This window comes from Camelus bactrianus, chromosome 11 (assembly GCF_048773025.1).
Source record: "Camelus bactrianus isolate YW-2024 breed Bactrian camel chromosome 11, ASM4877302v1, whole genome shotgun sequence".
Lineage (NCBI taxonomy): Eukaryota > Metazoa > Chordata > Mammalia > Artiodactyla > Camelidae > Camelus > Camelus bactrianus.
In genome coordinates this window covers 78,542,353-78,568,421 of record NC_133549.1, presented here as the reverse complement: position 1 = coordinate 78,568,421, position 26,069 = coordinate 78,542,353, and the positions used below count along the sequence as shown (strand labels likewise).

Genomic DNA, 26,069 nt, shown 5'->3' with positions numbered 1-26,069 from the left:
TACTTTTCAGTGTCTACGAGCAGTTTTGAAGCTAATGTCAGAATGCTGGGCCCACAATCCAGCCTCCAGACTTACAGCTCTGAGAATCAAGAAGACACTCGCCAAGATGGTTGAATCCCAGGATGTAAAGATTTGACAGATACATAATCATGAGGAGAAATTCAGACTGCAGGAACTGTTTTCGCCCAAGGAACGGGTGAAACTAGAGTAGAATAAGGATGTTAACCTGGTTCTCAGATTCCTTCCTCACTACACCTTCACAGGCTGCTAATATTCAACCTTTCAGTACTCTGTAGAATACAAGCTGGGAACTTCTAAACACTTCATTCTTTATGTATGGACAGCTTTATTTTAAATGTGGTTTTTGATGCCTTTTTTTTATTATTGGGTTTTTATGAACTGCATCGAGACTTCAGTCCTGATTAATAAGTCTCCAGTCAAACTCTGGGTACTGAATTACCTGTTCATAAAATGGTGCTTTCTGTGAAAGCCTTAAGAAGATAAATGAATTCAGCAGAGATGGAGAAATACACACTTTTGCCTTCTACCTGAGGAAATTTAATCTGTTTGTATTCTGCCTTTGTAAACAGCCTATGGATTATGACCTGTTTGGGATACTGCTTAGTTTATGATAGTTTGTCATGCCTTGCTAACGGGGGGTGTGTGTGTGTGTGAGAGTGTGTGTGTGTGTGTGTACACATGCATACCAGGATTCCTCTGCTGCCATTTGAAATTAGAAGAAAGTAATTTATGAATGCACAGGAAGCTGTTGGTGGCTGTTGGTTTTGTGCTTTAAAAAATGCATTATCTGACCAAGATTCGCCAATCACGTAAAAGCCATTTACCTTGCAAGTGACCTAGCTTCTCCACCAACTTTATTTTTTAACATTAAAGTTCCATATAAAGGCCAAAAGAAGTTTAAAGTGTACGTAAATTTGGACTGTTTTCCTCCCACCACAAACTTTTTTGAAGGGTGTGATGATTATTTTTGTCATGAAAAGCATCCAAAGTTGGAACTTCCAATGCCATGACCCTTCTAAAGAAAACGCTTCTTTTTGAAGTGAATACTAATTCCTGCATTTGATAGCAATGTAAGTGCCTGTCACCATGTTCTGTATTCTTTATTCTCAGTAACTTTTAAAAGGGAAGTTATTTATATTTTGTGTGTAATATGCTTTACTTGCAAAACACCTGCTCCTTTACAACCATATTTTATATATGTATATACATTCATACTGTAGAAACCAGCTCATGTGTACCTCACATCTCATCCTTAGGGGAAAAAAAATTAAAAGATCATGAGAAAAAAATGTTGTAAAATAGAACTACATGTAAATTTTCAGAATTAATTCAAAGTAGTATATCAAACCTAGGACTTTAACTTCAGGTATACACTTTAAGACACCATCATCTCAGTTTTCCTTTAAGAAAGGATCCTCCAATTAGAAATTTCTATTTCAGAGTTAATATAAATTTATCAACAACTGTTTAGACACTTAAATCATTTGACATTTTTGGTTTTATGATTCCTGTTCCGTAAGTTTGTGAAGACAGTGAAGAGTCAGGCGAAGAAGTTCACTGTCTGGTCAGTACTTACATCTGTACACACAGCTCTTACTCGGCACAGTGCTCCACGTTTCATGGATGCCTTGTTTTTCCAAGAAGTAATTCTGATCTGCTTAAACTTACTATGCTTCGTAATGCGTTTTAAATATTAATGTCTTAGCCTGAACAAACAACTCATGGGTGCATAAAGTGAGAGTTTTCTTTGAATATAACATAAAATAAATGTGATTATATGACAGCATAGTAAAAAAAAAACTTCAAAGAGTAGGAATCAGAGCATGTATCCGTCCATTATCAAAAATCTGACTGACATTTAAGGATGAAACTCATATTTGTCTGTACATCAAATTTCATAAAGCTGAAACTTGCTTTAACAGTTTTGACTAAGTTTAATAAGTTTCATCTAACAAAGTTTGTAGTATTCATCAAGACAAGTAAATTTATATATTAATAGTACTCTATAAATCGCAATTGCTCTTTGAGCTTGTTTTCCCCATCTCTATACTGAGAAATAAAGATATTTTAATTTAAATTGCCATGTGATTTAAGAATACTTATGTGCTCTGATCTACTTAGTCTGAGGTTAACCTTGATTTTTCATTTGGTAAACTATAAATCTTTAAAATAATTTGTTACCTTAAAAAGGAAAAATGTAAGGAAAGGCAAAACTGTTCTGAGAAATGTTGAAATATTATGTGGAAGCAAAAAAATTACAGATAATATATAAATACAAGACCATTATAATGATTTTTTTAAATTAAATTGATCTATGAAAAGTAACACCAAGAACTCACTTTAGAAACTTGTTAAATAAACGTATTTTCTAATACAACATAGACATGTTATATGTATAACATGTTATTTAAAAAGCAAATGATGCCATTTCAAAATCCTAAAGTCTAAAAGAAGTTGCATGAAACCAATTTTTTTCTCTCCTTCTGTTACTCTTACTCTAAAATTTCTAGGTTCATCCACTAAGTGAAATGTTTAAAGAGGAAGAGGAAGTATTACACTGGACCATAGATAATTTGTAAAACTCTAGAAGCCATTTGGTCCCACTTACAACTTAGCATCTTAAAAACGTGTGGCTTCTGTCTGTCATCCCTTTAAATAACTAAAACTTAAAAACCAAAGCTACTTGAATATAACAAAAGTTAATCCTCCCTCAAAGGAGATTCTTCTTCTGAATTCTCTTTTATCCTGGTAAACATCTCCAGAATTAAAGGCACACTGGGATTGGCTTCAGTGTGTCATTTCTAAGCCTTTCCTGTACTTTCTTACTAGACAAGTTTCTGAAATACATAATTTGAGGCTAATTTCTGGAAATGTTTTCACAAAAGATATTTCAGTCAAAATTTTTGTTGCCTTTCCAGTGTTCAGAGCTGTTTTTAAACTTAGAAAGTGACCTATAGTTTTTGAAAATTATATTTTCCTAGAATGTACCAGATTTTTTATTTATTCACTCTAAAAAATACTCATTACCTTTCTTCCCCCAGGTGCTTTGTTTCTGTTTAGAACAAAATGCAATACAATGTTTAAAGAATCATGCATCTGTAAGTTGGCCCAAGATCAAATTTGATGTTGAATAATTTAGGCAAGATTTTATAAATTAACTTAACCTATGTTTCTTGTCATACATGTTTTGAAATGTTTCTAAATATCTAAAATAATTTCAACTGCAGAAATATGAATTCTTTTTTTTTAAGAAAAGATTGTTGCAGCTCTTGTACTGTTTAAAAGTGGTAATATTTATTCTTTGTGTGGGTCAGATGTTAAAATAGCAATATAGCAGTTCATCTTCTTGCCGCGGTGCTGTTATGAGAGTCACAGTGAAAACTGCAGAGAGCTGACGTGTTCATAAAAGCCAAATTAAATCTAGGGTAGCAGCACATGAAGCTACGTGTAATGATCGTCCCATAAGGAAAGTATGTGAATACTGCTTTTGCGAAGGATTAGATATATTATTGTAATTTTAGCTTGTGCTCTGTACCATGCTTTCAATGGAATTATTTAAGCCCTTTTAGTGACTGTTGTCCTTGCCCATTTAAAAACTAAAATGTAGTATATATTGTATAAAATCAAAGTATCATTATAGCTTAATTAGGAAAGTTGTACATAGACATTGAAAGAAGGGTTAAAAACAGGCAGTTTTATTATGCAATTGTAAAACACCAAAAATATAGACTCATCTTTGATATGTAACACACTAAATGTATTTTGTACAGCATCTGGTTTAAAAGGTGCCTTATTAAGTTTACCATTAATTGCTTTGTTCTATAGATTACATCCAATGTATCATTTTTAAGTAAATAACCTTATTTTAGTATACTTTAGTGATGTGTTTTGTGATACTCGAACTATACTGTGTATCAGAAGTCACGTGTCTGATGAGATTTTTATAACGGGTAAGTTAGTATACATACAGGTGTCCCTGAGACGTGCCTTTCAGCTACCAGAAACCCACTATGGGACACAGGGCGGGTAGGTGACCACACACTCTTCCCTTTGTATAGAGAAGGTAAAAACCTGTTATAGTGAAGGGTTTTTTTTCCTTTGAAAAAGAAAAAAGAAAAAACATGTAAAACAGGAAAGAATAAAGAAGTAAGCGAAATCAGTTAAAATCCTATTGCCAGGTGTTACCACTGTTAACATTTGAATTTTCTTTTTGATCTTTTTTGCTGCTGCATATTTTTTTACAATGTTAAGATCATAGTATGTCGGTATATATCCACTGACAACGTAACTTTTAAAAAAATTGACTACATAGCATTCCACTAAGTTGGTGGGACAATTTATTTTTGTAATTTCCTGTTGAATATTTGGGTTATTCCCATTGTTTTGGGAAATACAACCAATGTATTGAACATCCTTGTACATAAATTTTAATATATTTAGTTTCTTAAATTATATTCCTAAAAATGGAACCAATGAATATGAACTTTTAAAAGATTCTTTAAGGTGAAAAAAAGAAATCTGAGGTTCTTGATAAATAATGGCCACGCTGCTGCCCAGAAGGGCTGCTCACTTCCACGCCTAGCAGCGGTGTAAGAGACGCTCATCTCACTCACTGCCACTGCCTGGCCAGGTAGCTTCTCCCAGGTTCCTCCTCTTTTCTGCTAACAGGGTGCCAGGTTCTTGCGTGTAACTAGCTTCTTTTAGTTAAAGTGATGGAATCCATTTATCCGGCCTTAAGGTGTTCTTGCTGCAGCAAATGCTTTTTTTTTTTAAGCTTAAACTTCAGGGAAGTTAAGGAAGCCCTCCTCCTGCGGCTGTACCGTCTTCCCTCCTGCACTCGCTCACCACCTCCCAGAGCTGCTTTCAGCTGAGTGTAAAGTCACTCAAGTGTGCCTCGTGATGCCTTTTCCTAGTTAAATGTGTTAAATCCTCATGAAAGATTTGGGACTAGTGAGGTCTCCCCCAACTGCCCCCACCCCCCCGGCAGGGGGAAAAAAATGCATGTTTGAAGATAGCCTATTACAAATTCCTTACCGGGATCCTCATTTAGTGTCAGTATACGGTGGTTTCTTGAGACAATAGCACGCACTCTGACACAGCTTGATAAAGAAGAAAATCGAATTTCCTGGGCCTTTCAGGTGCTCCCTGGCTCTTTTTCCATCTATAGAAGACTGGCCCCCAAACTGGATAAATATATCCATTTTTCCTCCCTTGCATAATGTTGCTCTCACTGATTAGTTGAAAGAGTGACTCCAAGGTTTCTAGAGTAGACGTTAAATGTTCTTCCGGAATAGTCTGATCCTTGTTGGTAATTTCAAGCAGATGCTGATTCAGTCATCAAGTCTTCACTCACTCAGAGAAATACTGATGTGCCTGTTGCTAGTGCGTGGACCGTTTCTGGCACTGCATGCTTAAGTCAGATGCATATTCCTACAAGAAAGCCTTGTTGCAGCCTTGGAGCAGTGCAGCCTTGACTAAGTGGACGTGGTCCACTGCGGACGGCTAGCCAGGAGCACAGGCAGAGGCTACCTAATGGCAGTGGCACTGTTACAAATCACCGGGAGTTATACCCTTGAGCTCAGGGTAAGAGCAAATGGGCAGGTCACCCTGAAACTGAGAATCGGGAGGAGGAAACGAAGTTGAAGTGCAGAGGTGCGTGAAGGAATATTTCAGACAGAAGCAGAGACCAGGGCTGAAAGGTTAGTGCATAATTATCTTTTGAGGTAGGAGTTGTTCCTCTCTTTTAGATGCAATATGCGTGGCCTGCCTGTTTCTCCTCTGAACTTCATCTTCTTGGTCTTTGTCCGGTTACTTTCCCTCTCAGTGCTCCACGTGTGCTCAGAATGAAATTCAGGGTGATTCCGGAGGCCCCTATACCCACCTCACTACCCAGATCCCACATTCTATACAGGGAATCTAAAATGTTACTGCTGTTTAAAAGTCAGTGTGAAATTTTTGCATTGAAAGTATTTCTAAGCTAGAGGAATTAAAAAGAGTTTGGGTTTTTTTATTTTTTTTTTTTAAGGGGGAGCCATTTTTGAAAGCAACTTTAAAATCAGTTTGATGAAACATCTGTTGCCCTGTTCTCTGTTACTCTCCTGTGTTACAGAAGTCCAAATGAGTGTTGAAGAAACAAAGAATTGAAAGGCTGTGGCAAAAAAAGACCAACACTAAGGGGAGGCATTTCAATGGAACACTAAAAGCAATTGTCACCATTTGATTCTGCCTTCATACTTGGCTAGCAGTTTGGGTGGCGATCGAATCCAACTCTGAAGGTACCGCTGCCTGCTCTTCCAGCGCCCTGTGGCCAGTAAAAAGTCCAATACATGTCTAAGTCACTCCTTTCTGGTTTAACTTATTTTTTCATTCAAGAAGTGTAGAATTTGGGGGGACGGTATAGCTCAGAGATAGAGTGCGTGCCTAGCATGCATGAGGTCCCAGGTTCAATCCCCAGTACCTCCACCAAAAGTAATAAATAAATTAACCTAATTACCCCCCAAAAAAATTTTTTTTAAAAGAAGCATAGAATTTGTTTCTGATGTTTTGAAGTTTAAACTTACCAAGTCTAGATACATTCATCTGTTACTTAGTCCTAACTGGGTCCTTTTCATCTTTCCTTAGATCTGGGAGCTTTTCTTCCATTACTTCTTTACTCCCTTCCCTTTTTTCACTCTCTTTCTAGGACTTCTCTTATACAAATACTAGGTCCCCTGGATGTTTCCTGCACATTTCTAAGCAGTCTCTTATGTTTGTTTCACCCTGACTTCTGCTTTTCAGCCCATCTCCTGAGTATTTTTATTTCAACAAATTTTATTTTAACGTTATTTGTATTTTCAAAACATTAAGAGCTTCCCCCCAAGTTGCAAAAATAATATAAAGAATGCAACGTACCTTTCACCCAGATTCATAACCTCTTACATTTTGTCACAATTGCTCTGTTGTTCTGTGTGTGTACACACAGAACTACACATCCTTTTTTCTGAACTACTTAAGAGTTCAAAGCTACAGAGCTCACGCCTCTTTATCCCTGAATACTTCAGGGATATTCTGTTACATAACCAATTATGCACAATTACCAAAATCAGGAAAGTTAACATTTACACCATAATCTGCAGACTTTATTCAAGTTTTGCTAGTTGTTCCAATAAAGTCCTTGAGCACATTTTCTTGGTCCAGAGTCTGCCTGGGACCTTGCACTGTTGTCAAGTCTCCTTACTCTCCTTTAATCTGGAACAGTCCTCCAGCTTTTGTCTTTTGCAATACTGACATTTTCTAGAGTAAAGGCCACAGATTTTGCGGACCTGATGTCTGGGTCCTTCTCGAGGCATCCCATCAGGGGCCGTGGCTCCAGCGTGTCCTTTCTCTGATGATGTGACTGTCGATCACTTGTTGAAGGTGGTCCTCACCTAGTTCCTCTACTGTGAGGTTATCAGTGGTTACAAAGGGACGATTTTCTAATACCAGTATTACATCTCCATTATTAATTGGCATTCTGCTGTAAGGAAGAATGCTCCCTTTCTTGTTTATTTTTTATTATCACTATGGACTGGTGGATTCTTATTTTATTCAGTAAGCTATCATCTACTAGGTCAGTATTTGTTGTGGTGCTGAAACTGACCCAGACTTGGCTACTGGGAGTTCATCAAGCTGGCGCCTGAGTCCTTTTGACACACGTGTGTCATTTTTGAGTGTGTCTTGCTTTGGGGCACATTAAGAGGTTCAAAGCTCGTCTGAAACTTTCCTTGCCCCGGCCACGGAGTCAGCCATCTCCCCAAGGTGCTTTGGTTCCTTTTAGGGGAGGGCAGTATTTAGAAACCAGGATCTGGGTGGCAAATCATCAACGTAAATTCCCAGTTTCCTGTACTGTTTCCAGAGATCGTATATCCCCAAATTTTCAGTTTGTTGAGTTTCAGAACCTCTTTCTGCAAATGTTTGGCAACTGATTATCTGTGTGAACCCCTGCTCACCTCAGGTCTGTGTTCCTCATCTTCTTGGCTTTATCAGGGAGGATGGGCCTAGCTGTTAGAGCAAAAGTAAGAAGTAATCCTTTCCTCTCTTCTCGCCTACTCAAGACGGTTCAGGCTTTCCCCACTGTTCGTTTACCTTCCCTGCCCAAGAGTTTTGTCACTGTTGGGCCTGGTTCCGGGGAGTTTTCTAGATGCAGGAGGATGGAGGAATGGCACTCAGGCTAGAGCTAGGGGAAGAGTCTTTGATGTTTTCAAGATAAACATCAGGGGAGACCAGAGGAGCTTCAGAGTGTGAGAGGAGAGGAGAGTGTTGAGAAACAATTTTTTAATAGACCATCTATCCTCTTCACAGTGTTTCTGAAATAGAAGTAAAGGTCACAGTTGTTTCTGACATTGTGTTGTGGTTTGTGGAGACACATCTCTGGATCCACTCCTGGGGGGTCTTGATTGCGATCAGGTTATACGTGTCTTCTGGGCGTGGGGGGGACTTGCCTCCAAGAGTCAGTAGCTGCCCTGCGAGTGGGAGCTCAGGCCTGACCAGCAGTGCTCTAGCTCGAGACAGAGGCCACTGCTGCCCGCTGCTGGGCACAGGCGAGGGACGGCTGGGGCTGACCGCCCGCTGCCTTGACTGCCCCTCCTCCACGGCTCCCTCAAGTGTATCAGCGGCTGAGTTTGGGGCTCCCCTGAAATCACTCCCATCTCTCAAATGTTTGGGGTTATGATTTCCTCCTGCTAATTCATTTTGTACTTGCTCCCCTCTACTTCCTATTTTTCAGGAATTACTGAAATTTCCTGATCTGCTTATGGTACCCTTTCTTGTTGTTTAATGATGTTTTTTTATTGCTTTACTTTTGTGTATTTTTTTTCCGTCAGGTTTGGAGATAACACTCTGTGCTCAGGCCATTGTCTTGTTCTGGGTGTTACAAGTGTTTACACACTGGCCTGGGTAACTGGGGGTAGGGGTGGGGTCTAATTGAGGGACACTCAGTCTCCACCCAGAGATATTAGTGGAGATAAGAAATCTATCAAATGAACTTTAGAATTCTTGCTAATCTGGGGTCCGTATTATAGAAGTGTTTAAACTGAAAATTTGCACTTAAACTTGATAATTAAGGTTTTGTGAAATTTGCATGGAAAGCACCCAATTTAAAAGAATCATTGTTTTTCCAGTTCTAACCCCAGAAACTTCCGGAATGACTCATCCATGCTGCTGCCAGAGCTTACCAGTTAGCACTTTCATTAATAACCTTCCTATTGAAGAGCACCGGCCGCATGAGGGCTGGCAGACATGCCCCTTACAGAGGAAGTCAATTCACTCTGCTTATTATGTGCAATAAATTCCAAATGAAAATCTTAATTAATAAGCCTGTATTACCCTAATATTTCCACTTAGTCATCAGCACAGCCTGACCAGTAAGAGCAGGATTGAGGAGAGAGAAGAAACAGCATGGTCGTTCAAGCAGCCAGGGTGACCCGGTACTGGCTGTCTAGCCTTTGGTCAGGGGTGGCCCACGTACATCACGCCTTGGGTCAGGACTGGTCTTGGTCACTGGGCTGTGCTAGGTGGGAGGCCCTGGCCAGAGGGAAGGGCAGGTAGGCAGGAGTTGAACCTGAGGTCAAGGTAATAAAAGTAAGACTACTTGGAGCTGTTAGACTAACCACCTGGTACTATAGACGGAGAAGTTCAAGAGAGGTTGTGATTTACCCTGCGGTCAAACCGTCAGTGGCAGAGTGGCCTGGCACACTGTTCCTTTTAACACTGATATGTTAGCGCATTGAGCACACCATGTTTAGTGGTAAATTCCAAGGGGCAATTATTGGAATTAATGAACCCTTTAAAACATCAGAAGGGCTGGGAACTTTGTTAACCCTGATAACCAACTCCGTCCTTTTTCAATACCCAGACCAATCTGATTTGCTTAGGGAGAAGACTATATTCAACAAATATTGACTACCTACTCCCAAAATTAAAACATTTCCAGTCATCTAGATGACTGCTTTCCCAAGCCAGTTTGCACTAGGATCTGTGATTTTTTTGTTTGATTTTGAAAATCATTTATTGATATTGTGGAAAAACTGTAGCCCTGAGCTGTACTGTCTGTTCCAATGTTATTAATGCCATTGGCTACTGTGAAAGCCTCTGAGTACTTTCTGTGGAATTAACTGAAATTGAGAAGTCAAATATGGCCTGGAATAATCAAAGTCACACGCCCAAATCACTCATTTTGTCCCATCTTTCTACCTACTTTACCAAATCCTTTTGCTCGCCACAAGTGAACCAGGCAAAGGTCTGAAGGGCATCGCTTTATTTCAAAGTTGATCACTGTCGAGGGGGATTTTTACAGTCTTCCTTCCCTCCCTCAGCTCCGTTCCTGGTTAGAAATGCCGAGAAGAACTAGGGTGTCATAAGCTACTGGAAGAAGCAAAAAAGGTGAAGGGTATACACAGTTTAGTTCATGCTGGGCATGTCTCGGCCTTTACCCTCTGTGAGGCGAGGAGAAAAAGAAGTGAATTTAAAGTTACGATAAATTCAAGGAAGGACTGAAACTAAGGAAAAGATGCTAATTTTGTTTCCCTTGGTTAACGCAACCAGGTCTTTGTCTCCCTTTTTGACCAACAGACACCAAACGGGTTGGGCTTCTCCTACCGCCCTGCCATGGGAGGGGAATGGTTTCCAATATTGTCCCAAACGTCACCTCCATTGAAACATACTCTTTCCGGGAAAGAATGATTTTTCTAGCATAAGACAAGGGAGAAGAGGCAATGGGAGAAAGTGTTGAACGGAAATTTTCAACCACAGGAGGAGCAAGACACCAAAGAAGCTACAGAACACAGGGTTTGGGCCAGGAGCTTGGGTCCAAGCCACGCTGCCTCAGAAGGCCTGCCGAGCCAAGTTCATTTCACACTTCCCTGGACCAGGTCCTGCCCAGAGAGAAGCATTCCAGTCCTTCCCATTGCTAAGAAACAGCCAAACCCAGTGTGTCAAGAGGGAGGCCACACATACCACACTGTCTTTGCAGAAGGCTTCCAACTGGATGGTCTCCAGACCAACCCTGGCCTGAGCCCCTGGCCAAGGAGAGCTGGGCGAGTCCACGACGTCTGGTCTGCGCCCGGTGCTCAGGTCTTGAACATCAGGAAGCCCCCGAACGCAGTGCCTGGGGGGCTTCTCTTCATTACCGATCCCTGCGTTAGCTCAAACCACACCCTCTCACCCCTCTGCAGCTCGGCCATGGCAAAGGTAGTGGCCATGCTGCCACCCCTCCGCTCCTCGGTGGTGTGGACAGGGGTCCGATGGTGACCTCCAAACACCAGCTGCCCGGTGCCTGGCCCTGGGCCGAACTCAACGCTCACTGCAAACAGATAGACCCCACGCTCGGGGGCTCGGAAGTAGCCGTGTTCAGGGAAGTAGCTGCTGCCAATGTTGATGTAAGTAGTGTTGAACTTCACCGCCTGCAGGGTGGCCGTCCCTTCGGAAAAGCTGGCGTAGAAGGCCACTGGGGAGCCTGGAACGCAAGAGGGAAGTGTCAGTGACTCAGCCCTTCCCTGCCTTGGATGCAAAATTATACCCTGAGACCTGCCTTCCTCACCTTCTTAACACTACAAATAGGTCACTATTTCTAGATAACCTAGAGATTCCGAATAGCAATGTGTTTCAGTGAGTGGGAACTGACTGGCCAGCTCTCAGTATTTCGATAGTTAAGAGACAGGGACATGAGGTTCGATCCCTTCCATTAAAAATAAATAAATAAGTAAGTAAAAATAAACCTACCTTCCTAGTCCCTAAAAAATAAATTTAAAAAAATTGAAGGAAAAAAAAGAGCAAGGGAAACACAAATCTGTTGTCTTTACTGGTGTACATTTTAACAAAGCACTTTCTTGTTTGATCCTTCTTCCGTCCAACCTCCTTGAGAGGTAAGTACTGTGATTGAGGAAACTTGAGTCTTGAGTGCTTAACTAGTGTCCAAGGCTATATGGCTTGTTGCTGGCAGGCTGGGACGGGTCTCAAACCCAGGTGTCTGACTCCCAGACTCCTGCCACTTGCTAGGGATCTTGAGATACCCAGGGGAAAGAAAGCATTACCTATCCTCAAAGTAATCATGCTAAGCCTGCTGAGGTAATTAAGCAATGAAGGGTGGCTCCCGCGCCATGTTTAGCACAGGAACCTGGAGAAAGAGAAAAGCAGGTGGGACCAGGGAAGAAAAGTCTTTTCAAGCTGGTCATGTTAATATTTTCAAAGTGTTGCAAAGAACCCTGGGATTACAGAGAGGGAAACAGGCCCAGAAAAGGAAAGTTGCTGGGTCTCTCTTGCGTGCTCTCCCTCCCCCCATCCCCCCATCCGCGCCCCGTTGAGACCTTGCTCCCTGTTTCTCACGGGATGAAACCAAGACCTAAAGGAGAAGCAATTTGCACAGCAGTTAGTGACTCAAATCCCAGAACTACAGCCCCCGCTCCTTGGCTCCGGGTTCAGCATCATCCTTGTAAATGACAAAATTTTTGCTGTTCTCTAGCTCTGGAAGAAGTCCTGAGAATTAGAGTTCAGAATAGCTTTGCCATCTAAGACTGTTACGTCAGAGGCCCGCTGCTGGCTCTGCAGTTCCCCCCAGCACCCAGGAGGCGGCGCGCTCGCCCCGCCGAAGGAAGGCCAGTCTAGCGCGCCCTCTGCCGGCGACACTCGCTCACGCCAGCCTGCCCGAGGCTTGGAGTCTGGCTTTAGAGGGAGGCCGCCGGCAGCCAGCCGCCAAGCGTGCTCCTCAGAAGATGGAAGGTTTGTGTGAACACTGATTTGCTAGCAGGCTGACTGAGAGTGGGCTTCCCAGCAAGGCACAGAATCAAACCCTATAGCCTTCCCATAAGACAAATAAGGGCAAATTTTTATTTTTAATTCTAAGACAAAAATATTTTTAAATAAAATATTGCAGTGGTAAACTCAGATACCTAAATTATTAGGCTCTTGAAGCCTTGCACCCTCACAACAGGGAAAAAGATGTAAGAGTGTGGGAGGATACAGCCTCAGCCCTGAAAATGCCAGGGAAACTGGAAAACATTGGTTTCTACTAAGTATCAAGCCTGTGCTGTTTTTGGTAAATGTATCTGTTAGTCTTCCTAACTGTCCTTTGAGGCAAGTTGTGGTCCCCCCACTTCACAGAGGAAGAAACAGGCAAGTACGTCCTCCTGGACGACTCCTGGCCTTCACTGCTCCCAGGAAGACGGTCTCAGAGCCAGCCTCCCAAGACCAGGGCTTTGCAGGGCCCAGTCAAGAGCCTTTCACAGGGAAGAGCCAGCACCCTAGAGACAACCAGACTGGGATAAGGGTTCCTCTAAATTGCTTCCTAGCTGTGTGAGCAGGATGCTTTCCTGACCAAGCTTTAGTTTCAGGCAAGGGACAGTGATAACATATCACTGAGCGGTTGTGATGATTCAACATGGCAAAGCCCAGGAAAGGCACCATGGGGGACCTGGCTCAGGGTGGGTCCTCTGTGTTAGCAGAATGAGCTCCTTTCTGGGCCCAAGCCTTCCCCTGTATTCACCTCTTGTGGGATGCTGTCCACAGCAGATGGGATAGGGGTGTCCCAGCACCTGTTCACACACTCACTTACCTATAGGGGAAAGCTGAAGACACATAGTGGGGTGAATTTCAGGGGGTGGTGGGGAAGAGCTGAAACAGAGGGATTTGGGGTGTGCTATGGAGGAAAGAGAGGCAGCCCCCACTCCCTGCTTCACAGTTAGGGCGGCAGGCAGGCAGGGGTGTATATATGAGCTACAGACGTGTGCTCAGTAGGGCTCTGCCTGCTCACTGATGGTTGGGTCTTGTGAATTCTACCTCCTAAGAAATACTCCGGGTAGCTTAAAAGGCCTCTACGCCTGAATGGAAGGTAGGTCAAGGGCAAAGCCGGCCCTGAGTAGTGGTGATTGATGGTCATCCTGTTCTCTTTCACCCACACCCCCTCTGAGGCAGAAGAGGTGCTGGCAGACAACCCTGTCCTCCAAGACTCCTCCTGGCCTTCTGCGGCCCGGAAACTCACCTGCCTCCCACAGCGCCGGCCCTTTGACATTAACATGCGCATCCTCCAAAGGTTCCACTGGCTTTCCGTCCCTCCTCCTGCGAGCTTCTAGATCTTTCTGTTGCTTCTTCCCTTTCCTGCTCAGCATGGCCTGCAGCTTCCCCAGGTCCAGGCTGACGTTGGCGGCCACGAGTCCTTGGAAGTTTCCAAAGAGGCTGTGGAAGAGGCGCTCGTGCTGCTCCAAGCCGCGCTCAGCGGTGGAGAGCGCCCCGCGGAGGCCCTCGAGGGAGCTGTTGAGGGAGGAGGCCCCGGAGGCCTCGCAGCATTGGCCCACGCGCTCGACGTCGGCGCTCAGGCGCTGGAGCTCCTGTGCCAGCCCCTCCGGGTCCGTCCCGACGACCTCCCCTGGCCATGCGTCCCGACTGGGCTCCAGCCGCTCGCCTTGCCCGCCGGCCCCCGAAGCCTGCTCCAGGGCGGCCACCCGGGCGGCCAGCGTGTCCCAGGCGAGCGCCTGCTCCTGCAGCCCGCTGGCGGCGTCCAGCAGGCCGGCGCGGATCTGCTCGTAGCGCAGGGGCAGCGGACCGGGCGCCTCCTCGGTCATCTCCTCCATCACCTCCTCCCCGAAGAGGGCGGCCAGCACGGCCTCGTGCCGCAGCGCGTCCTCCAGCAGGGCCGAGAAGGAGCTGTGCAGCTTCCCGACCTCACTGCGGATCTCGCCCTCAGCGGCCCGCAGCGCGCTCACCTCGCCGCCCAGCGCGCGCAACTGGCTCCGGAGCCGCGCCGCGTCGGCCCGCGCGCGCTCGCCCTCCGCCCGCTGTGCTTCCACCGCCTGGTACAGAGCGGCCACCCTGCCGCTCAGGGCCTGCAGGGAGGAGCCGTCCCGCTGGCGCCGCTCGTCCAGGCTCACCTGGGTCTCCTCCAGGGCACGCGTGGTGTCCCGCTGGCCCTCTCGGATGATGTCCAGGTCAAAGTAAAGCTTCTGGCAGTTGCAGTCCTTGACGTACTTGATGAGGTCCGCGTGGCCGCCCTGCAGGTGCTGGAGAGTGAGGTTGAGCTCCAGGAGCTGCCGCTCCATCTCCTCCTTGTTCTCCTCCATGATCAGCGACTTCTCAATTAGGATCACCCGCAGCTCGCGCAGCGCCGTGTGGTTCACCTGCAGTTCCTCCACCTGCCGCTGCACCTTGGTGATCTCATCGAAGGTCTCATCAGATTCCGAATACAGCTCCCTAATCTCCTCCACGTGCTGGGCCAGGGTGGCCTTCATGTCGGCCAGGGTGCTCTGTAGCTCCTCTTCTCTGCGGGCGGTGACCACGTGCAGCGCAGAGAGGTTCCTCTGCAGCTGGCCCAGCCTGGCCTGCAGGCTCTCTGGCTCTGGCCTTGCTGCTGCCCCTGCTGCTGCCAGGACCAGGCTGCCATTGGCCCCCAGGGACTCCTGAGCCTTAAGGAGCTTCTTCAACCTGGCATCCACATCAGCCTGGACCTCCGAGAGGGAGTGGTGCAGGGAAAGATGCTGGGCTTGCAGACGGTCCTCCACATCCTGCCGCAGCTGGCCCACTCTCTGGGCATTCTCCTGCACCTTGGTCTCAAATTTAGCACCAAGATCCTGGAAGTCAGCTCTGGCCACAGCACTCTCCTGGACCCTCCTGATGGCCTGTCGGTTGGCCTCCACATCAAGAGATAAGTTTCTTATGGCCTGTGAGAGGCTGTGCAGGCTTTGGTTGAAGCTTCTCCACATGGGGCTAAAATGTACTTGTAGGAAGGTGTTCACGTGAGGCAGCAGCACTTGCTCCAAGGATCTGCCAGGGAACTCTGCAACAGACGCACGCACTTACACAAGCCCTGGGGAGCAGACATCCCAACCCTGGTGGCAAATGTGGTGGGAGGCCACTGAGATTTGGGCCTTCCTGCCTCCCCTCCTACTCATCCCCTTGGACAGAACCAGGCTCTTCCTCAGCCCCAGGAACCTGCCACTCACCCAGATCTGTCTGATTTGCCTCAGTCGTTGCCGCTGTGAGGTTACTTGCCAGAGCCTTCCACAAGCCTGGGAGGCTATCCGCCACCTGGTGAATGTCGTTCTGGAGATCTCCCAGCCGGTGTTCCTGCTCCTCCACCATGTTGCTGACCTCTGCAGCAGGATGGCCTGAATACACGGGAGAGATTAGTGTCGAGGTCTCACTCCCCAGGCCTGGGCACAACATGAGGTCCAGAGGGGAGATTTGGGGGTTGAAAGCAGGGAGATGTGTCCTGGTGGCCTCTAAGCAGGAGCTTAGAAGCCTTTACTTCCAGAAGGGCAAATGTTGGCAAGTGAGCCCTAACCCCGCCCCCTACACCCATGACAGACATGACTAATCCATCGTGGCAAACTTTCCTCCTCAGCCACAGAGACATGGCCTCCCGATGTCTTTCTAGGCAATCCTTGTCAATAGATAGGAGTTAAGCCACGCAATGAAACTCATTTGCTTATCCCAACCGTGGCCCGCCCTTGAAAGGCCTCACAGATGGTGTCTCTTGGTGGTTCTGTGTGCTGACTTGAGAGCAGGGACAGCATGACCTCCTGGCCCTGGTTAGGGGCGAGGGGTGGGTGGGAGCTTATGCAGTTCAAGGGGCAAGGAGGGTGCCCAATGAAGCTGTCCTTTCGAGAAAATGGGGTCAAGGAGAAGAGGGGCGTGTGCTGAGCCAGCAGGCAGGTAGCCGAGGACCCTGTGAACTTGGCCACCTGGGTGTGGGGCTGGGGTGAGACAGGGCCACAGAGGGACCCCCACTGAATCTGGAAACAAAGGTTTCCTGGAATAGCACTGCCCTATCAGAGGAGAAAGGGCCTGGGCACGAGGGTGTCTTCTGCCTCCCCGTCCCTCCTGCGCCTTCCAGGAAAGTGGCATACCAGCTTCAAAGCTGACTGGCCCATCCCAAAGCTCCTGGAGGCTCTCAGCCACATCTTCGGGCTCGGGGACTGCCGTGGGATCTGCAGAGAAGAAGCATCAGATGTTGACCCCAGAGGTCAAAGGAGCTGCATGACCTCTAGGATCAGAGGGGAAGGGGGAGGAGGACCACAGGGAATCCTACCGTGGTGCTGGCAGTCGGGTCCCGTGAAGCCCGGGCAGCACCTCCAGGCCACTGAGGCCAGTACCTTCTGCTTGACCTGGTACACTGGCTTGTGGGCCACACGGTACCTGGGGGAAGAGGGTGGGCTCAGCGACTCCAGGGTGAGCCATCACAGGGCGGGGACGAATGGGCCACCCTGCTATACCCCCACTCACATGACTTTGACTTTCTGGCAGTCTGGAGCCTCCTGTGGACAAGGCTGCTGTGAGTGAACAATGAATTTCTCTGTTTTGCAAGCAGCTATGAAGGTGACCAGCCTGGACTTCTGGTAGGGACACCAGTTGCTGGAAAGAAACAAGCAGAGGAGAGAGTGTCTGAGCCACACCTGGGCCCCCCTTAAGTCCCCCTAGAGGTCAACGGGCCAGTGCAGAGCGGCCCCACTCCCTGCCTCTCTGACCCACCCAATCCCGGGATCCTGGAATCCATTAACCTGCGAAAGGAGTGCTCTGCATTATTCATCCCTCTGCTCCAGAGCAAAAGCTCCACATACTCTGCCTGCAAGAGCCTCTGCTCCACTGCCTTCCCTTCCCAGAAGTACCCGCCACTTCCAGGTCAGCACAGAGAGGCTGAGGAGCTCCCCAGAGCCACAGAGCAGAGTCACCCCCCAGAGCCAGGAAGGGCTCTCCCTGTTTCTCCTGGTACCAGGGAGGCAGTGCAGTGCTGCTGGGGCTGCAGAGTCCCCAGTTCAAATCCTCCACACTTTCTGGCTGTGTGACCTTGAGCAGGGCACTCAGGGAGTTTTCGTTTCCCACCTGTCCGATGGAGATTGTGACACCCTCCTCCAGATGGGCAGATGAGAGCCAGGGGCCTGGCTCCTTCCAGGTGTCCAGTGAGCACGGCTGCTCTGCCCCTTCTGGCGCCCTGGCAGCCTGTCCCATTGCAGCCCACACGGTTCCTCACTGGAGGCCCAGCTGCAGGGAAGGCATCTGCTCCCTGGCCGTGCCCCATTATGGCCATTATGGAAATGGACTTTTACACAGTTGTAGGGGAAGGCAGACTGGGCCACACTGAGGTCCTACCGAGTGGCTTGGGGTCGCACTTGGCATCCTGATCACCTGGGAGGTGCTCACTGCTGACAGAGCCCCAGCTCACGGGCGTGGTGGCAGAATTGATGGACTCAGGAGAAGGGGTCAGAGGGCCTTTCCCCCAACAGGCAGCTCTCGGAGCAGAGTGATAATGACCACCACGGCTCAGCTCAACATAGCACCTTGTGGGAGCAGGTGCTGGGCTCCAGCTCAGTGCCGATATGGAGGAGCGGACCTTCTCTTCAGGGTCCCGAGGGACAGTAGGTGATCTCAGACGGTGTGACCAGTGTGAGATGTGGGGAGACTTTCAGGAGGAGATGATGACTGGGCTGTGTCTTACATGGAGAGTGAAGTAAGGCACCAGGAGCTGTGACAGAGGCATGTGGCCCCACTGAGGTGCAGAGGGTGGGGCTGGGGAGAGGGCTGTCGAGGAGAGGTGACGGGGTAAGAAGCCAGGAGGCCTTGAGTGCCGGCTGAACACAGGAGTCTGTCTGAAGGCATGGGGAGTCATGGAGGGGTTTAAGTAGGGAAGTGACACGAAAGAGCTACCCTGGTCCCAGGGTGCAGAAAGGATGGGAGGGGTCAAGACGTAGGTGGTGGTGTCAGGGGTCTCGGTGGGAGATGCTGGCAGCTTGGACTGGATCGGGGGTGGATGTGGAGAGAAATGACCATATTTGTGAGATATTCGGAGGCAACGTTCAGGGCCCTTGGTGATCGAGTGGCTGTCGGGGCTCAGATTTAATTCTCTGGAACTGATCTTTGCCCCAAGCCCATCAGGCTCCATCACACAAGGGTGCAGTTGAGGATGGCAGGGGAAAGACTGAAGGGGACTGAGGGACCATATTTATTTTGATTGCTGAGACCACACGCCCTACTTTCCCACTTGGCTCCCAGAAGCCTGGCAGCCAGACTTTATCCTTTCAGCAGCAGCCTGGAAAAGCCTGTCAGGGAAATGACCCCACTCAAGAGGAAAGACCTAAAGACACTAATGCCAGGGGTTCCCCCAACAAGCTAGTCCAGCAGAGCATCTGGTAGCTAAACAGATCACAGCCTCACCCAGCCACCCGGCTTCCAATCAGCCTCCCGCCCTGTCTATTCTTAAGTGGGCAGACAGCTAAGGATGACCCCTGAGTAAAATCTCCTGCAAAAGCAGGAGGTCAAAACAAGCAAATGGAAGAAAATCAACTTGGAGAAAAGTGAGACCGTGCGGGGAGAAAAGAACTTCCCCCCAATTTGCATCAATATTCCCAGATTGATTAAAGAACTTACTGCATCCAAGAGATAAGAACAGGAAGCTACTTTAGAAATGGGGGAAGAACACTGAGAGAGAGCAGAACAGAGCCCCTGAAAATTAAGACTATTACGGTAGAATTCCAGAAGAAACTTAATAGAAAAGTTAGAGGGTAAAGTTAAAGAAGTTTTCCCTAAAAGAAAAGCAAACAGAGAGATGGAAAATAGGACAGAAAAGACCAGAAAAACAGAGGACCAGTGTTGGGACTCCAACATCCAAACAATAGGAGTTCCAGAAAGAGAGGGGGAGGGTGGGCAGGGGAGAGGCATCAATAAAAACGATCAAATGAATATTCCAGAAGTGAAGGACATGGAATTTCAAATTCAAAGGGCCCACAACATGATGAAAATAAACGCACATCAAAGAGTATCATTGTGAAATTTTGGAACTCAGGGAATGAAAATGATTCTGCACTTTCCAGAGAGAAAAACCAAGCCCCGCCCCCTCACCCCACCCCCACCCCACCCCCCAACACCAGTAATTAGAATAGCCTTGAACCTCTCAACAGCAATGCTGGACACTAAAACACAGTGGAGAATTGCCTTCAAAATACTGAAGGGAAATTATTCCCGGTTTAGAATCCTATACCCAACCGAACTATTAATTTAAGGAGCACAGAATAAAGAAATGTTCAACAAGCCAGATTTCAAAGCCTTTCCCTCCCCGGGACCCTCATGGGGAGCTATTAGGGCTGTAGTTTGCAATCCTACCATCAAATCTTCACATCAAAAGCAGTCCTGTGGCATCTTAAACACGGGTGCCTGAAAGCCCCACCCCTGGCCGGTTAAAGGAGAGTCTCTGGGGTTGGGGCCTGGGCACCAGCACTTTGAAGCCCTCTGGGTCACTCTAGGCACAGCCCGGGACTGAGGATCATTCTGCCAGGAGCGCTTTGCCAAAGCAAGGGAGAACACCAAAAATGAAGAAAGCACGGCGTCAGAAAATAGAAGTTCCAGCCCGGAAACAAGGTGAACAGAGACCGCGGGACAATGAGAGGCAGGGGCTGAGTGGGCAACGGTCCAGCCTAGACCCTGGCTTGGGGCTCTGAGAGAGGGGTCTCCAAGAGGACACACGTGGTCAAATACCTGATGGCAACGACAGTGGAAAGCAGATGGGGACAACTACCCGCAGCTTGGAACTGAATAGTAACAGAGAGACAGAAACCTAAGCAAAAGAGAAAAAAAAATTAAGATGATTGTTTATTTCAGGGAAAACCAAAAGTGTGCAAGGAGGGAGAAAGATGAATAGTTTTTTCATCTCCATTCTAAGGAGCATACGTAAGTCATATGAACATAACTATTCAAAATGACAGTAGGGGATACTGATGACTGGAAAGTGCGTGTGTGTGTGCGTGTGTACGTGTGTGCCCCCATGTGTGTGCACATGCATTCCTATGCATGTGTGCTTGGGTTGGGGTATGGAGTAGGAAAGAGATCAGAATCCTAGATAATGCTACTTCCCAAGAAGTGGCAATATAAGCGTGTTACTTAGAGATACGGAGGTAAATGCCCCAAGAATCACCTGAACAGTTGACGGTCATTGCTGCTGGGGACCACAGCGGGCTGGGGCTTCTTGTCTCAACAAACCTTGTGGAAAACTGTTTGACTGTAACCTAGGGGGTCGTCAAAGTTTTTCTGATAGTAAACAGATAGTAAATATTTTATACAAGACCAAAGATGTAATTTGTGGGGTCCAGTGCAAAATGAAAATTTGGGCAACAACAGAGATTAAACCAAGTGCAGGGCCCTTCTGAGTACTGGGCCCTGGTTTTTAGGCTTTCCAGGACAAACAGACTCTGTTCCCATCTACTCAATTTACTCAATTCGGCCATCGTACCACAAAAGCAGGCACTGACAGGATGTAAATAAATGGACGTGGCTGTGTTCCAATAAAACTTTATTTAGAAAACAGGTCAGGGGACCAGATTTGTCCCACCATCTGGAGTTTCCTGAGCCTTGCTTACAGGTGTGTATAACTAATTAAAAGAAAACAAAACCTTAAAAGTAAATAAAATAATTTCCATCTGGAAGACAATACGCAGGTGAATAGGTACGAATATTTTGGAATACAATGAGGGAAAAGATTCTCGTCTACCTTTCATGACCGACTCTAATGCCAAATAATGAAATCAGTGGGACGCCGGCACAAGATCTGTCAAGACCAGGAAGGGGCCCCGAGCATCCCCAAGGGACTAGCAACTGATAAAAGGGACAGTTGAAAATTGGGACGGAAGCAAAGGATGTGCACATCCCTGACACACTGGGCTGTGACAGTGCTGGGCCCACAGGTCAGGCTGGGGCGAGGTGGCCGCCTGTACAGACTGTTTCAAGGACCAGAAACTGTGGCCCCCGACCCTGCCGTGGGCCCCGTGCTCAGGCTTAGGGAGAAATATTTCTCTAAACCAGTTGTTCTCAATGGGGCGCAGGTTGGGGGAAGAGGGGATTCCCCACAGGTGTATTTGGCAATGCTTTTGGAGACATTTGTGGGTGACACACCTCAGGGGGTGGGGATGCTACTGGCATCTAGTGGGTGGAGGCCAAGGATGATGCGAAACACCCTAGATGCACAGGACAGCCCCACCCCCACTACAAAGAACTGGCCGGTCCCAAATGTCAAGAGTGCAAGGCTGAGAGACACTTGCTCCGAACAAAGTTCTGCTCCTCGCACACCCTCTAAACTACAGTAGAGGGTCCAGAAGTCCTGCGCCCCCGGTTCACGGGGTCACTGTGCCAGGGAGTGAACCGGGACTTTCCACCTCAGCTTCCCAGAACCAAAAGCGGTGTTACCCACCCTTCCTGCCCAGGAACTTTCTCTCCTGACCTGCCCAAACCTCAGGCTCCAGCAGCCGCTATTCTCCCTGCCCACGGTCCCCTCCCTTGGCAGCCCCATCCCCTTGGCACAGTACAGGCTGTTGGCCCAGAAGCCCTGGGAACATTCCTGACCTATGCTTTGGTTTCCTACAGCTCTTGGCAGTTTCTTGCTGGTCCACTGAGCCCCCAGTCCAGCTCTCTGAAGCACCCCATTGTTCTCATCGACTCCTGGCCTCAGGCCTGGGCCCTCTTGGCACCCTCATCTCCCAGTGGCCTACTGAGAGGCAGGTGCCAGCCTAGAAACAAGTGTGGGAGTCCTCCAGCCTGGTTTGGGTCTGTCCTGGGCCTCCGACATGGCCCCGGCCTGATGCCCCACCCAGGCAGGAGAGAGTCAGGGTGACCTTGAGCAAGGCCCTTCCTCCAGTCCTGGAAATATGGAGAAGATTCCCACCCCCAGCCCCTCCCTGGAGCCCTGGCGGGCTGTTGGGGATTGGGGGGGGGGGGGTGGCTCGAGGAAGGCAGCGAAAGCCTCTAGCAGGGAAAGGGCTGTTAGCCGGGGCCTCCTGAATTATAAATGTGCTGCAACCGCAGCCCACTGGGACACTTAAGTGCCTCTTAACCAGCCAGTAAAACCCACCTCTGAGTGCCCCTTCAGTCTTCCTGGGGAAGGAGGTTGTGTTCTCAGAACCCTTGTTTTCTGAGGCCCTGAATGCAGCTGTGAATGTGACGACTCCAGGGGAGAATTTTGCCTTGGTCTCTGAGCCACAGAGGGGCCTTGGCAGAGGAGCCCGAGGCCTACTCGGTGTCCAGCCCAGAGTCAGGATTCCCTGAGCGTTTATCTCAGGCCAGTGGGGCTGTTCCCTGTTAGTGCCCAGAGCCCCGTGCCCTGGAGAACAGAAACAGGTGCAGGAGGTACAACGGTGGCCCAGAGACTGGCAGCCAGCAACATGCTCCTGTGTGACCTCCAGCAACATGCGTGACTCCTCTGGGCCACAAGCTCCCAGCTGCAAAACCTGCAAACACTCCTTGTGAAGAGGCTGATGCTGGCGGCCGGGGCCAGCTGGGCTGCTGGACAGCCATCTCCTACATTCCCATCTGTCTTGGCGGAGACAGAACAGAGGACACCTGGTATTTGCTGCCCAGCGACATGGGCCTTACCTCTGACCTGTCACTTAGAAGCTGTGTGGCCCTGGCTGGCGACCCCACCCCTCTGAACCTCATAACAAGTAAAGCGGGGAGAACAGTGGTGACCTCACAGCACTGTCACAACAATGCGGAGATGGGGCACTTTGCATAGGTCTTGACTCAGTCCCCACAGCTGGCTTAGTCCTGCCTGGGAAGCAGTCCTGCATCTGAGGAGCCCACATCATAAGCTCCTGCTCTCCTCACCCCCACCAAAGCCAGGGAGCACAGAAAGAGCCACTCAGGGTCCCAGGGGACCTAGGAAGCATCCAACCATGTCCCTCCTCCATCCTGGGCCCTGACATCCGGCACCAAGCTGTTTGCTCAAGCTTCTCCTTGCAAAGGGTCTCATCTGGGTCTGTGTCCGGGACCTCCTCTGGCCCTGTGGCCCCAGACACAGGCGTGAGGGGCAAATGCAGGGCAGGGGCCTAGCTCCGGCAGCCAAGGGCAGTGGGCCCACCAGGCTGAGTGTGGAGGGCCTGGTTCACGTCCCCTTCCCCTGTAGCAGGAGCGGGGCTGGGGCTGGGTTTCCGCCTCTCTCCTTTGCAGGATCGCGGGAAGCAATCAGCACAAGGAAGCCGCGCAGAGCTTCCTTCCTTTCTCACCAGCCCCTCCGGAGGCCTGGACAACCTGGGCTTGACCTATGGGGACTGCAGTTTCTGGGTTGTGGGCAGGAGACCAGCAGGCCTCCTTGGGGCTAAGGGAACACAGTCCCTCCCCAGAGCCAGGAGGTGGCAGAGAAAGAGAAGTACTTCCTACCTCCTTCCCACCCTCTGGGGCCAGGTTGCCCAGAGACAGCCTGGAGCTAATGGCTTTGGGGAGGGAAGGCTGGGTCCTTGGTCCTGAAATCAGAGCTGGGTAGCTGGTGTCCCCCACCAAGAGCCACCTGCACCTCCTGGCTCTGAGCCAAATTAGCGATGGGGCAGGAAGGGAAGCGCTCCAGGTCCAACTTCTCCCCTCTCCTCTCGCATGGCCCACCCCTCCATCACCAACAGGCAGTGCCCACAAGCTACTCTCACCCTCCTACCTCTCCCCAGTCAAATCCACTTTCGGGAAAGTGTCCAACAAACACATTCACCTTGAAGTGTCAGAGCTGGATGAGCACTGTCCCAGGCAGATTCGGCCCAGGCCAACATGATGGGGAATCTCAGCCAGCCAGATGGGAGGCTCTGGGTGGGTATAAGTTGGCCCCTATCACCCTCCAAATCCATTCAGAAGCCCTCCACCAAGTCTTATTTGTTTGTGGAGGTTGGGGCAAGTGGATGGAGGGGGAAATAAGCACCCCTGGACCTGGGCTGCCTCTGACTGTTCCAGGGACCAGAGTATGACCTCTGGAATCAGACTCAGATCCTGGTTCCAGATCTCCTTAGCTGTGTGACCTTGGGCCAGCTGCTTCACCTCTCTGAGCCTCAGGCTCAGCCAGGGCTGTTGGGAGGATTAACTGAGATAACACTTGGCAAGATGCCTAGCCCAGTAAAGATGGGCCCAGTAAGTGGCACCTGCTGCTCCGACTACAGGCTACCATGGGGAAGGGCCCACGATTCCAGCACCTTATCAGCAAGAGGATCAATCCCTGGCCCTGGATAAATAAAAAGACTGGAAAATGGTGTCCTGGTCCAGTCAGAAGACCATTCTGCCCATCTCCAGGGGTTGCCCTGAAGCAGAGCTCACTGGATGCCACGACCTCCTTTTTGTTCTGGAAATAGAGCAGGGCACCCTGGCTGCTCACTGCTTGGCTCTTAGGGCCAGGCTGAGGACCCACATCAGCCCCTTGGGCACTCAGATCCAAATCCAGTCCCCAGGAGCATCTGTCTTTTTATGGCTTAGGCCAGGCCAGCCTCACCTGGGCTCAGCTTTCAGAACTGACTTACTTCAAAGAACAGGAGCCACTCCCAGGCCAGCTGGAAACTTCTGGAACCACGGGCCCTCAGCACTCTATGCTGGTGGTTGATGGCAAAGAGTACTCGCCCCTTAACCCCCAGGGCCATCCCCTGCCATGGGCCAGGCAGGAAACTTCCTGTGGTCCTTAGGCTGCGCCCTAGGGTGCCTAGTCCAGGCTGGCTGGGGGTGGCCTCTTAAAGGGGAGCCTGGAACCTAGCACTTCATTCAGCCTCACAGCTGGCCCAGCAAATAGACAGTGTGAGCCCATTTCACACATGAAAAATTGAGGTCCAGGGAGCCCCTGCTTTGGCTGAGCTGGGACTCAGATCCTGTACCACTTCCTCCCCAAGGCCCAGGCCCTCCTTACCGCCTGATGGGGTCCCTGCCGGTGTCCTCAGCCTCTGCCCTCCAGACCCCAGGTGGCCTGGGGCTGTGTGGATCAGAGAACCTGGTACCCGGGACCTGGGCCCAGGCCCCCAGCAGCCCCCAGCCCAGGGGCCCCCCGAGGCCCAGCAGCAGCGTCAGAATCATCTTGGCTTAGGGCAGACTCAGCCTTTGTGGGTGACTCCAGAAACTGCCGCTGCTGGTGACGTTGTCTTCAAGTTAAGTCTCAGAAGGAAAAAAAAGCACGAGGACAACAAAGAGAGGAAGTGGCCTGGGCCGGCCCACCCGGTGAGTCTCGTCCGGCCCCCCTCACCCCCTGCCTGGCTCCCGCAGAGGCAGCCAACAACGCAGGCCAGTTTCTGTGCCCTGAGAGGACTTGGGTCAGGGACACTGGGGATGTGGGAGAC

General features: G+C 49.0%; 2 protein-coding genes across 3 annotated transcripts in view; one reads left to right on the top strand and one right to left on the bottom strand.

Annotated features, from left to right (window-relative positions):
• The window catches only part of BMPR1A (bone morphogenetic protein receptor type 1A), a 129,386-nt gene extending 125,492 nt beyond the window's left edge, over positions 1–3,894 (top strand). For both annotated transcript variants that reach the window (XM_074374343.1, XM_074374342.1), the window contains exon 13: positions 11–3,894. In XM_074374343.1, coding sequence (XP_074230444.1) covers positions 11–136 — 126 coding nt within the window. In that variant the 3' untranslated portion in view covers positions 137–3,894. The remainder of the gene's footprint in view (positions 1–10) is intronic.
• A 6,385-nt stretch (positions 3,895–10,279) lies between these two features.
• MMRN2 (multimerin 2) lies at positions 10,280–25,870 on the bottom strand. The gene is made up of 7 exons (XM_010953726.3): positions 25,646–25,870; positions 17,248–17,376; positions 17,054–17,160; positions 16,872–16,952; positions 15,966–16,130; positions 14,012–15,799; positions 10,280–11,491 (listed from the first exon to the last, which is right to left on the bottom strand). Exons 1-7 carry the CDS (start codon positions 25,807–25,809, stop codon positions 11,106–11,108), a joined length of 2,820 nt encoding a protein of 939 aa, XP_010952028.1. The 5' UTR covers positions 25,810–25,870; the 3' UTR covers positions 10,280–11,105.
• Between the last annotated feature and the right edge of the window lie 199 nt (positions 25,871–26,069).